Below are 11113 nucleotides of genomic sequence, written 5' to 3'. Positions count from 1 at the left end.
CCAGTTGCCTTGAACGCACTGAAGTCGCAAGTCGGATGTTTCTGGTTCACAGTTGTTTTGAATAAGGGAGGCATTCCAACTCTCTGGAACTCGGGCCTCTTGCCGTGTTCAAAACAATTGGAACTCGGTAATCTCAGAATTCAGTGCATTTAAAACAATTGGGAACTCTGAAAAAACAAACTCCGACTGGGAAAAATCTATTTCAATGGTAATCAGGGATCTTCAGGTCGGAAAGTCGTAGCTCTAGAAAGGTTCCCGCGTTGGAATTCCGAGTTGGATGACCGTTCAAATCGATTTTTCAAGTCGAGCTCGTTTTTTTCCGAGTTCTTAACTTGACATTGTACCCCGACTTTGAGAAGGGATTGCGCGACGATTAATTTAACAACTGTGTGACGCAGCATGACAACGTCAGCACGATTGGTCGACATTCCGCTGGGTGGGGCGTTACGTCAATCCATTCATATCCCAATGGGATGTCTATCTCCTCCTTTCTCTAATATCTCTGTTCACACGAAAGTTCGATAGTCAACATGGCGGCAGCGATGGATGTTGATACCCCAAGCGCCACGAATAGTGGAGCAAGCAAGAAACGTTTTGAAGTGAAGAAGGTATATATATTTTTTAATATATCATAGCTACATTTTAGACATACTGTAAGGTTCGATATTATTATAGGCTTAATACGGGTTTGGGTACAATCTACGCGCGATTAGTTAGCATAAATTGCTAGCTCGCCAGCTAGCTGAAACTAGACGGAGTCCCTGTTTGGCTGTATCTAATTTTGGGGAGTGAGTTTGCGTTTCACTTTTAGGGCTGATCGCTACCTAATTTGTTAACTAATCTCGCTGTTTGTGGTAATAGAAGCTAGCCAACCACTACTAGGTTCAGCTTTAGATGCATTGACATACGAAATCAATGACTAACTAATTTGCTCAACTGGCTAACGTCAGCTTCCTAGTTATCTTGCTAAAATGACAGGCCCAGTTGCACGTGAGGTTGTCTATTTATTGACGCTGAATGAGTGAAAAATGATGTATCAAACACTAACATTTTCACCCTGGCCTTGTTTGTGATCAATGTGGATAGTGAAATAGGCCTAACTTGTCTGATGAAATGCCAAATGCAATAGTGATTTGAATGACTAAATGTCTCCTGACATCAAATTAACATGAATAAATGGTGAATAACAATATGCTCCTTTTTTAATACCTATTTGAAACAACAGCAATATCAAACAAACACTAACTGCCAGTGATATTATCATAATTTCATGTGACTCTTCTTCTTTACAGTGGAATGCAGTGGCACTTTGGGCCTGGGACATTGTGGTGGACAACTGTGCCATCTGTAGGAATCACATTATGGATCTCTGTGAGTATGCCATTAACATTATTTGACTACTGGGCTAATAAAGGTGTGTGTTACACATTTCTCTTGTCCTCCATAGGCATAGAGTGCCAGGCTAACCAGGCCTCTGCCACATCAGAGGAGTGCACCGTAGCCTGGGGAGTCTGCAATGTGAGTCAGAGTTCTTTGCATTTGCATATTTTGCGTACATCCTGATCAGTTAGATTGTAAAGTTAATTGTCAGAGTATTGAAATAACAGCAGTGTGATCTAAACTAATCTGCATTATATTGAACTACCCTAAAAGTATAGAATTCTTCAATGTATGTTTTGAGCTGTGTTCGAATACTCATTCTAACCCACTAACCATACTATTTGTGACGTAAATTGAATATGTAGTATGCTTATTGGTCATAGTATGGATATAGTTCCTGGATGTTGTACTAAATATGCCAAAATACAAAGTATACAAGCAGTGGACACTCTTTCTGTGCTTTTTTGGCCCATAAGGCAATTTTTCAGAAGATGAGCGTGGCTTCACAGCGTTTTCAGATTTGAAGAAAATGCTGGGAAAATATGCAGCCGAAGTCCGAGAGTGTATATACAAATTCCTTGCTTTAACTAATTATGACAAATGTTGAGCAATGTAATAAAGTCATGACTTTTCAAATAAGTTACATTACATGTTATGTTGGCTGACAATTTGTTAGCTACACTATCCTTAGGAACAGCATAGCATTACAGCAGTATGTACTGGTATGTTGGCTAGTTACCTAACGTTAGTTGGCTACTAATACATCGATCTTGCCAGGCAGTATATTAACTATACTCTAACGAACTACACAATGTTTATTGACTAGATTATTCACGTTATTCTTAGCTAAGTGTTATAGTCGTGTGCGTTCTCAATTGACATTGTTAATTCTGGCTATCTACTCTGATTTCAGAGCACTCTTGAGTGTGCCAGAGCTCAGAATAACTGATGAATTTACGAATGCTCAACACGTGGATGGCCGGTGTCAGTAAACATCAGGAAAAAAAGTGTAAATAAATTGTTGCCAGCAGCACGTTTAGTCACCAACGCTCTGGATAATGTGAAAACAGCCTAACCAGCTCTGCTATGGCGAGTAAAACTGGTCAGTGAGGTGTTCTCTCATTTGTGTCTGGAAATGGCTTGCAAGCTAGCCAACATTTGCCAGTCAGCATGGCTGCCGTTGTGAGGTCAGAATGCTCGGATCAACCCTATTCCTCGGCCAGAGCGTCCAGTGACGCGCTCCGAGGGCGAAACGCTCTGAATTTATGAACGGACAATTTGACAACGCTCTGGATTTACAAACACCCAGACCGCACTCTGGCACTCCAGATTGAATTTACGAACACACACAAAATTGTAAAATGTCAAGCTAGTCATTTGTTATGCTAACAAGCTAGCGAGAGGTTGCGTAGACATTTACATTTAAGTCATTTAGCAGACGCTCTTATCCAGAGCAACTTACAAATTGGTGCATTCACCTTATGATATCCAGTGGAACAACCACTTTACAATAGTGCATCTAAATCTTTTTTTGGGGGGGTATAAGGATGACTTTATCCTATCCTAGGTATTCCTTAAAGAGGTGGGGTTTCAGGTGTCTCCGGAAGGTGGTGATTGACTCCGCTGTCCTGGCGTCGTGAGGGAGCTTGTTCCACCATAGGGGTGCCAGAGCAGCGAACAGTTTTCACTGGGCTGAGCGGGAACTGTGCTTCCTCAGAGGTAGGGGGGGCCAGCAGGCCAGAGGTGGATGAGCGCAGTGCCCTCGTTTGGGTGTAGGGACAGAGTGTTGGGTGTTGGGGTGTTGGGTGTCAGAGCCTGAAGGTACGGAGGTGCCGTTCCCCTCACGGCTCCGTAGGCAAGCACCATGGTCTTGTAGCGGATGCGAGCTTCAATTGGAAGCCAGTGGAGAGAGCGGAGGAGCGGGGTAACGTGAGAGAACTTGGGAAGGTTGAACACCAGACGGGCTGCGGCGTTCTGGATGAGTTGTAGGGGTTTAATGGCACAGGCAGGGAGCCCAGCCAACAGCGAGTTGCAGTAATCCAGACGGGAGATGACAAGTGCCTGGATTAGGACCTGCGCCGCTTCCTGTGTGAGGCAGGGTCGTACTCTGCGAATGTTGTAGAGCATGAACCTACAGGATCGGGTCACCGCCTTGATGTTAGTGGAGAACGACAGGGTGTTGTCCAGGGTCACGCCAAGGTTCTTAGCACTCTGGGAGGAGGACACAATGGAGTTGTCATGGAACGGGCAGTCCTTCCCCGGGAGGAAGAGCAGCTCCGTCTTGCCGAGGTTCAGCTTGAGGTGGTGATCCGTCATCCACACTGATGTCTGCAAGACATGCAGAGATGCGATTCGCCACCTGGTTATCAGAAGGGGGAAAGGAGAAGATGAATTGTGTGTCGTCTGCATAGCAAAGATAGAGACCATGTGAGGATATGACAGAGCCAAGTGACTTGGTGTATAGCGAGAATAGGAGAGGGCCTAGAACAGAGCCCTGGGGGACACCAGTGGTGAGAGCACGTGGTGCGGAGACAGATTCTCGCCACGCCACCTGGTAGGAGCGACCTGTCAGGTAGGACGCAATCCAAGCGTGGGCCGCGCTTGGATTGCCCAACTCGGAGAGGGTGGAGAGGAGGATCTGGTGGTTCACAGTATCAAAGGCAGCAGATAGGTCTAGAAGGATGAGAGCAGAGGAGAGAGAGTTAGCTTTAGCAGTGCGGAGAGCCTCCGTGACACAGAGAAGAGCAGTCTCAGTTGAATGACCAGTCTTGAAACCTGACTGATTTGGATCAAGAAGGTCATTCTGAGAGAGATGGCAAGAGAGCTGGCCAACAGCATTAACTTCCGGGTAGACAGGCGAAGCGCTAGTACGCTCAACTGAAAGAATACAGTTTGTTTACAGTGTACTAAAATGAACTAATAGTGTACATACTGATTAAGTATGTAGTATACAGTATGTGTATTCAAACACAGCTATTGTCTTGGCTTGTTGTTATGTCAATAATATCTTCTCTCCCAGCATGCATTCCATTTCCACTGTATCTCCCGTTGGTTGAAGACCAGGCAGGTGTGCCCCCTAGACAACAGGGAGTGGGAGTTTCAGAAGTGAGTGTCATAATTTTATTCATAACACTACTCCATGGTCCTAGCTAAACTGCAGTCAATCAGAGCTGCAGTATTCTTGCCTTTTGGGGAAGTAGATGGCTGAAAAAAACAACAGCCATGCGTCCGTGTTACTGGTGCTAATGCATTATTCCACCGCTTCATTGTAGATGAGTTGTGTATGTCAAACAGTTAATAACTAACACTCCCTTTCCCTCTCTTACAGATATGGACACTAGGTGCAAGACTCTGGACCATTACTTGGGCTTCTGCAAGTTCCATGCTTTCTGTTGCTTTCTCTTTCTTCGTATGATAGACTCCACTTTGAGTACATTGCAAATACTGAGGACATCCACCCCCACATCTCATTGTTTTAGGCTCGCTGGAAAGCAATGTTTTTTAGTTGAATTTGCAATGTTGTAAATTATAAATAAACAATGTTCTGTGTAACTGCCTCGATTTGGAATTGAGGACTAGACATGGAAATACAATTTTAGAAATACCATGTAGGCCATCATTGTAAATAAGAATTTGAATCTGACTTGCCTAGTTAAATTAAGGTATTTTTCTAATATTATTTAGAAATGTGTTGGAAGTTACAGATCATTGGCTGAAAGACCAAATTGACTAAACATTTTTGTAAGTTGAACTGGTTCATAACTTAAAGATGCACTATGCAGAAATTGCTCCGTCATTTCCTTGTTGCTAAAACTAATAGTTCGCCTAATTTCAGTTAGTGGAAAACAAGTTAGTATAGTGTAGATAAATATTGTACCTACTAAATCGCTGTGAAATATTTTCCATAAGCAAAAATTGTTTCAGCTGTGTGAAGCTAGTGTACAAAATCGAAAGTAAGACACACAACTTAAGAACGGGAAGCATAGAAATAGCACACATGGAACATATCTACAGCTTAGACTTGCTTTCAAGTACAATAAAACATCTATAACTCACATTTCTTTGAATTTGGTCAGGCCTCCCAAAAAGTTACATATTGCCACTTTAACACAAATGACCACATCCAGCACTAACTTGCAGTCCCATTTTCTATTTGCTATGATTCTCTAGTATGAATGACAGTCATAATGCTACATTGGTTATACTTTGGCTCAACAGACATTCGCCGAAAGCCATTTAAGAATGTAAAAATCAATAACTAATCCACCATTTGTCACAGAATCATCAAGCTAGATATGATTTAGTCTATAAATGTCTAGCATACTTTTACAACCTCTGTTTTGATTTAATAGAAATCTATAAAATGCCATTTAAAGCGGTAAAAATGTACGTTTTCACTGATTATGACAGAATCATCAAACTAGGTATGATTTATTCTATAAATGTCTAGCATTCTTAAACAAACTTTGCTTTGAGTAGAAATTCCAGTTTTGATTTGATAGAAGTACATAAAATCTCATATTGCATTTAAAGATGAAGAAATCTAATTCAGTGATTGTCTCAGAAAAAAGTGAAAATATGCATTTATTTGCAATAACTTTAAAGAAATTTTAATTTCAAGTGCAATTTGTTCTATATGAAGTTAGACATAGTACAACTTTATGTAAACAATGTTTACAATCTTAAATTGTATGCCAAATCAATGTTCGCTATTTTAGAGCGACAGTTCCACATTTTAAAGTAGTTACAAGGCACAACAGTCATTTATACGTCTCTAATTTAACAGCAAAGAAGCTCCTTCCAGTCATTTTCTATTTTCGCTTTGTTGAAGTCCTTTGTCATCCCCAGACAAGCTGAATGGTACCATCTCTGACACAGAGCATTCTATCTGAAGTATTCAAAACATAAAACAGGGTTATGTTTATTTACATGTAAATTACAGATCTGGAATACCCAAATTCTGTTACATTCTTTTACAATGAGGAACATTTTCAAATTGAATTGGATTTTTGTTCAATTGCCAAATTGACTTTAAATAACATGCATTTGACCACAACCCTGACAGAAGCACACACAACTGTAGTGTTAATCATCGTTGAGTATTCCGGCAATATAAATGTTAGCTTATAACAGTGAACCTTTTTTTGTGGGATACACAAGGCAATGCTAGGTCTTGTGGCATATTTTGGTTAAACCATCCCCAATTTAATGGAATATACAGCTGTACATCACATGTACAGCTGATTCTCAAGATCTTGCACACTAATGACATGCTATTGAGACGACACTACTACACTGCCTGAGCCAAGGACTACATGCTTTCTGGTAAGTTTTGGATTACAATACTGGGTGGGGTGAATATATTTTATGACATACATGATTTTTTGTTAACTAGAGAATAGTAGCCTACAGCAAAGTGTGTTTAAATCAATTCTTACTTAACAATTTCTGCTAGTTAGTTTTTCCTACCATGTTGGGTTTAGCTTGCTTGAGCCTGCTAACTGAGGAGTGTTAATTCACCTGTTTCCATACATGTTTTGTTTAAAAACATTTATCTTACGAAGGAGTTGTTTAATCTAACTGCTTAACTATTTATCTATACATGGAATTGTATTTGTTTTTATTTACTCCTTTTTTTCTGATCTTTACAGGAAAATGCCACGGGCAATATCTGATGTGTGGAGACATTTCACTGCAGCTAATGTAGAAGGAAAAGCTGTGTACATTTGCAAATACTGTGCCAAATCATATGTGAAGAATGCAACAAAGATGCAGAATCATCTGGCCAAGTGCATAAAGTTCCCTCAGCGCTCACAACAAGCAACCTCTGACAAAAGTCCCTCTACTTCTATTCAAGGTGAAAATGATGAATCAGATACCTTATCGATAGCAACAGCTCATGGTCCTCCTGGAATCAGAAGTTGTTTTGACTCAATGGATGAACGTAGTCAGAGAAATGCTGATGAATGTCTTGCTTGAGCTGTGTATGCAACTGGTTCACCTCTGATGCTCACAGGCAATGTGTATTGGAAGAGATTTCTGAATGTTCTTCGCCCAGCATACACCCTCTCCAACCAGACATGCTTTATCTACTCATTTGCTAGATGCAGAGTTCAACCGAGTTCAAGTGAAGGTCAAGCAAATCATAGAGAAAGCAGACTGCATTGCAATCATCTCTGATGGGTGGTTGAATGTTCGTGGGCAAGGAATAATTAACTACAATATCCACCCCTCAAACAGTATTCTACAAGAGCACAGACACAAGGGACAACAAACACACCGGTCTCTACATTGCAGATGAGCTGAAGACAGTCATCAATGATCTTGGACCACAGAAGGTATTTGTACTGGTGGCAGACAATGCTGCGAAAATGAAGGCTGCTTGGTCTAAAGTGGAGGAGTCTTACCCTCACATCACACACATTGGCTGTGCTGCTCATGCATTGAATCTGCTCCTCAAGGACATCATGGCACTGAAAACAATGGATACACTCTACAAGAGAGCCAATGAAATGGTTAGGTATGTGAAGGGTCATCAAGTTATAGCAGCAATCTACCTCACCAAGCAAAGTGAGAAGAATAAGAGCACCACATTGAAGCTTCCCAGCAACACTCGTAGGGGTGGTGTTGTCATCATGTTTGACAGTCTCCTGGAGGGGAAGGAGTCTCTCCAAGAAATGGCCATATCACAGTCTGCTGATATGGACAGCCCCATCAAGAGGATCCTCCTGGATGATGTATTTTGGGAAAGAGTGGTAAGCAGCCTGAAACTCCTGAAACCTATAGCAGTAGCCATTGCACGGATTGAGGGAGACAAAGCCATCCTGTCTGATGTTCAGACTCTGCTTGCAGATGTAAGAGAAGAAATCCGTACTGCCCTGCCCACTTCACTGTTGCTCCAAGCAGAGGAAACTGCAGTTCTGAAATACATCAAAAAGCGTGAAGACTTCTGCCAGAAGCCCATATACGCCGCAGCGTACATGTTGGACCCCAAGTATGCTGGCAAGAACATCCTGTCTGGTGCAGAGATAAACAAGGCCTATGGTGTCATCACTGCCGTGTCTCACCACCTTGGCCTGGATGAGGGCAAGGTTCTTGGCAGTCTGGTGAAGTACACTTCCAAGCAAGGGCTTTGGGATGGAGATGCAATATGGCAGCCGTGCCAACATATCTCATCAACCATTTGGTGGAAGGGACTTTGTGGATCTGAGGCTCTTTCCCCTGTTTCCTCCATCATCCTCCAATTCCCACCAACATCAGCCGCCTCGGAGTGCAACTGGTCCTTGTTTGGGAACACACACACCAAAGCACACAACAGGCTGACCAATACAAGGGTTGAAAAATTGGTGGCAATCCGGGCAAATTTGAGTTTTTTTGAGCCTGACAATGAGCCATCCTCAACATGGTTGGAAAGTGACAGTAAAGATGAGGCCTCAGAGTCTGATGTTCAAGAGGTGGACATTGAGGATGTCCAGGGAGAAGACATGGAAGCCTGAGAGGAAGATAACAAAAGCTTTAGTTTCTATACTATCATTTTACAGATTTATGTTGAAAACGTTTTTGGGAGATGCAATGGATCATTGGGGATCATTCAATATTCCTTTTCTTTTGTTGTTCAGTGAAATCATCCCATGTGAAAAGTCAACTCATTTAATTAAACTTCAATCGTAACTAAATTGTTTTTTTATTTCTATTGGAAGGATTTAAATCATTTGCTATTATGTTTATTTATGATAAGGTAAAAGGTTTATGTTTCTGTCTCCATATGATATGATATGGTAAATATATCCAATGCAAAAGACATTTACATTTAAATGGTATTAATATTAATTTTCAGATATTTCCATTAATTCCCATATATTCCCACGGAAAGTTTCCACCTCTGAATATTCCCCAAAATGTGCAACTCTAGTAATAACACAAGGATAACCCTGATAAAAAAAAGTTTCATACTTCTAAATGTCTTGAAGGATGAAACTACATGAGCTTTCATAGCCTACTATTATATTACACCATGACAAACCCAGTTGGTCGGATGATCATCATTTTTATCTGGATGATGCTCAATGTGTGCTTTGCAGTCTTCCTTCGCATTGAAGACTAAAAAAAAAGAGGACCACATTTTTATGCATTGTTGACACATTTAAAGACGCTTTCTGGAACCCATAGTTCTAAAGGTTGTGCTTCAAAGACAAAAATGTCCCTCACAGTTACATACTACATTGTTCTCTCACTGTCTGCTTTGCCCCCTTCCCACACCCTGTAGCAAAGGGTTCCCCAAAGATTGTTTTTCTGCTTTACATGACCCATTGGAGCCAGGAGTTTACCTCGAAAACACCTAGTCAACCTTGTTGTAAGCTGCTGTAGTGTTGGAAGTATTTAAAAAACAGTTTTGGAACTTTTCTGAGTTACAAAAGACCATCACAGACTGCTGTCATTTTGCACATTCTAAAGTTCAAACAAACAGTAACAGAATACCTGAATACTTCTCTGCATGCTTTATTGTCTAGCAAGCCAAGACCACTGGACTTGGTGTGTGTAGGTTGGTGAGTGTAGGAGCAATTTATTTTTGTGAATAGGGTGGTGAACCTAATAAAGTGGCAACTGAGTGTAGATATCACAAAGAAACTCCTTTTGAGCAGTGTCTGTCTGTTATATGTTAGATCAATGGGTATAATGGTAAATCTGATCCCCAAGGTCTTCATAGGCTCACTTGGATATATAGAGTTGGAGGTAAAGAAAGAAATATTGAACTAGGACATTAAAACACTGGCAGAATTCTTTCATCCACATCCATTGACATAAAATGTCTTTTAAAGTATAAATACCCTTCTAAGACCACTGTCTTTCTGGGTGTTTTAAAAGGTTTGCAAATAGTTCTTTCTGCAAGGAATGTGAATTGAAAGGGATTTGGTAATATCTATCTAGGTGACGTAGTTTCGACACTGGTAAATTGTGTGGTAATTGCACACCTCCCTGCTGAATTATGTAGAGCTGATTTGGGCCATTTAAAAAAAAATAATAATAATCATGAACTTTTGTGAAAAACCACATTTTCACGTAGGCTTTTTGCTGTCAATTTAAGAGAGCAAATAGCATATGGACAGCTTGGTTGAAGTCCTAGGTTTTAATGGTCAGTGCCAGTAGATTGCAGAGGGGTTCACATACAGTTCAGAAGCAAATCATAATGTATACATTCAGCCCAAAAACCAAACATTTACCATCTACTTCTTATATTAGTGTTTTTTTGTTATCCACCCTCTGGTATCTTTCAATACCCATGCTAATATATATATATATATATATACATACTGTATATACAGTTGAAGTCGGAAGTTTACATACACCTTAGCCAAATACATTTAAACTCAGTTTTTGACAATTCCTGACATTTAATCCTAGTAAAAATTCCCTGTCTTAGGTCAGTTAGGATCACCACTTTATTTTATGAATGTGAAATGTCAGAATAATAGTAGAGAGTGATTTATTTCAGCTTTTATTTCTTTCATCAGATTCCCAGTGGGTCAGAAGTTTACATACTCAATTAGTATTTGGTAGTATTGCCTTTAAAATTGTTTAACTTGGGTCAAACGTTTCAGGTAGCCTGACACAGGCTTCCCACAATAAGTTGGGTGAATTTTGGCCCATTCCTCCTGACACAGCTGGTGTAACTGAGTCAGGTTTGTAGGCTTCCTTGCTCGCACACACTTTTTCAGTTCTGCCCAAAATTTTT

The 11113-nt window shown here is 40.7% G+C and overlaps 1 protein-coding gene across 1 annotated transcript; it reads left to right on the top strand.

The window, feature by feature from the left end:
• The first annotated feature begins 425 nt into the window (after positions 1-425).
• On the top strand, positions 426-4932 carry LOC106601243 (ring-box 1, E3 ubiquitin protein ligase). The gene is made up of 5 exons (XM_014193290.2): positions 426-608; positions 1293-1371; positions 1448-1518; positions 4400-4485; positions 4709-4932. The coding sequence occupies exons 1-5, from the start codon at positions 531-533 to the stop codon at positions 4719-4721; spliced, it is 327 nt and encodes a 108-aa protein (XP_014048765.1). The 5' UTR covers positions 426-530; the 3' UTR covers positions 4722-4932.
• Positions 4933-11113: the final 6181 nt, after the last annotated feature.

The sequence above is a fragment of the Salmo salar genome, chromosome ssa03, assembly GCF_905237065.1.
Source record: "Salmo salar chromosome ssa03, Ssal_v3.1, whole genome shotgun sequence".
NCBI lineage: Eukaryota > Metazoa > Chordata > Actinopteri > Salmoniformes > Salmonidae > Salmo > Salmo salar.
The sequence above is the reverse complement of the archived record's forward strand: the minus strand, read 5'-3'. Positions and strand labels throughout refer to the sequence as shown.

Excerpts from the sequence above, each read along its gene's own strand:
- LOC106601243 (XM_014193290.2), top strand. The coding sequence starts at position 531 with ATGGCGGCAGCGATGGATGTTGATACCCCAAGCGCCACGAATAGTGGA. Across the intron at positions 609-1,292 it reads AACGTTTTGAAGTGAAGAAG|TGGAATGCAGTGGCACTTTG; the intron begins GTATATATATTT and ends TCTTCTTTACAG. Across the intron at positions 1,519-4,399 it reads TAGCCTGGGGAGTCTGCAAT|CATGCATTCCATTTCCACTG; the intron begins GTGAGTCAGAGT and ends CTTCTCTCCCAG.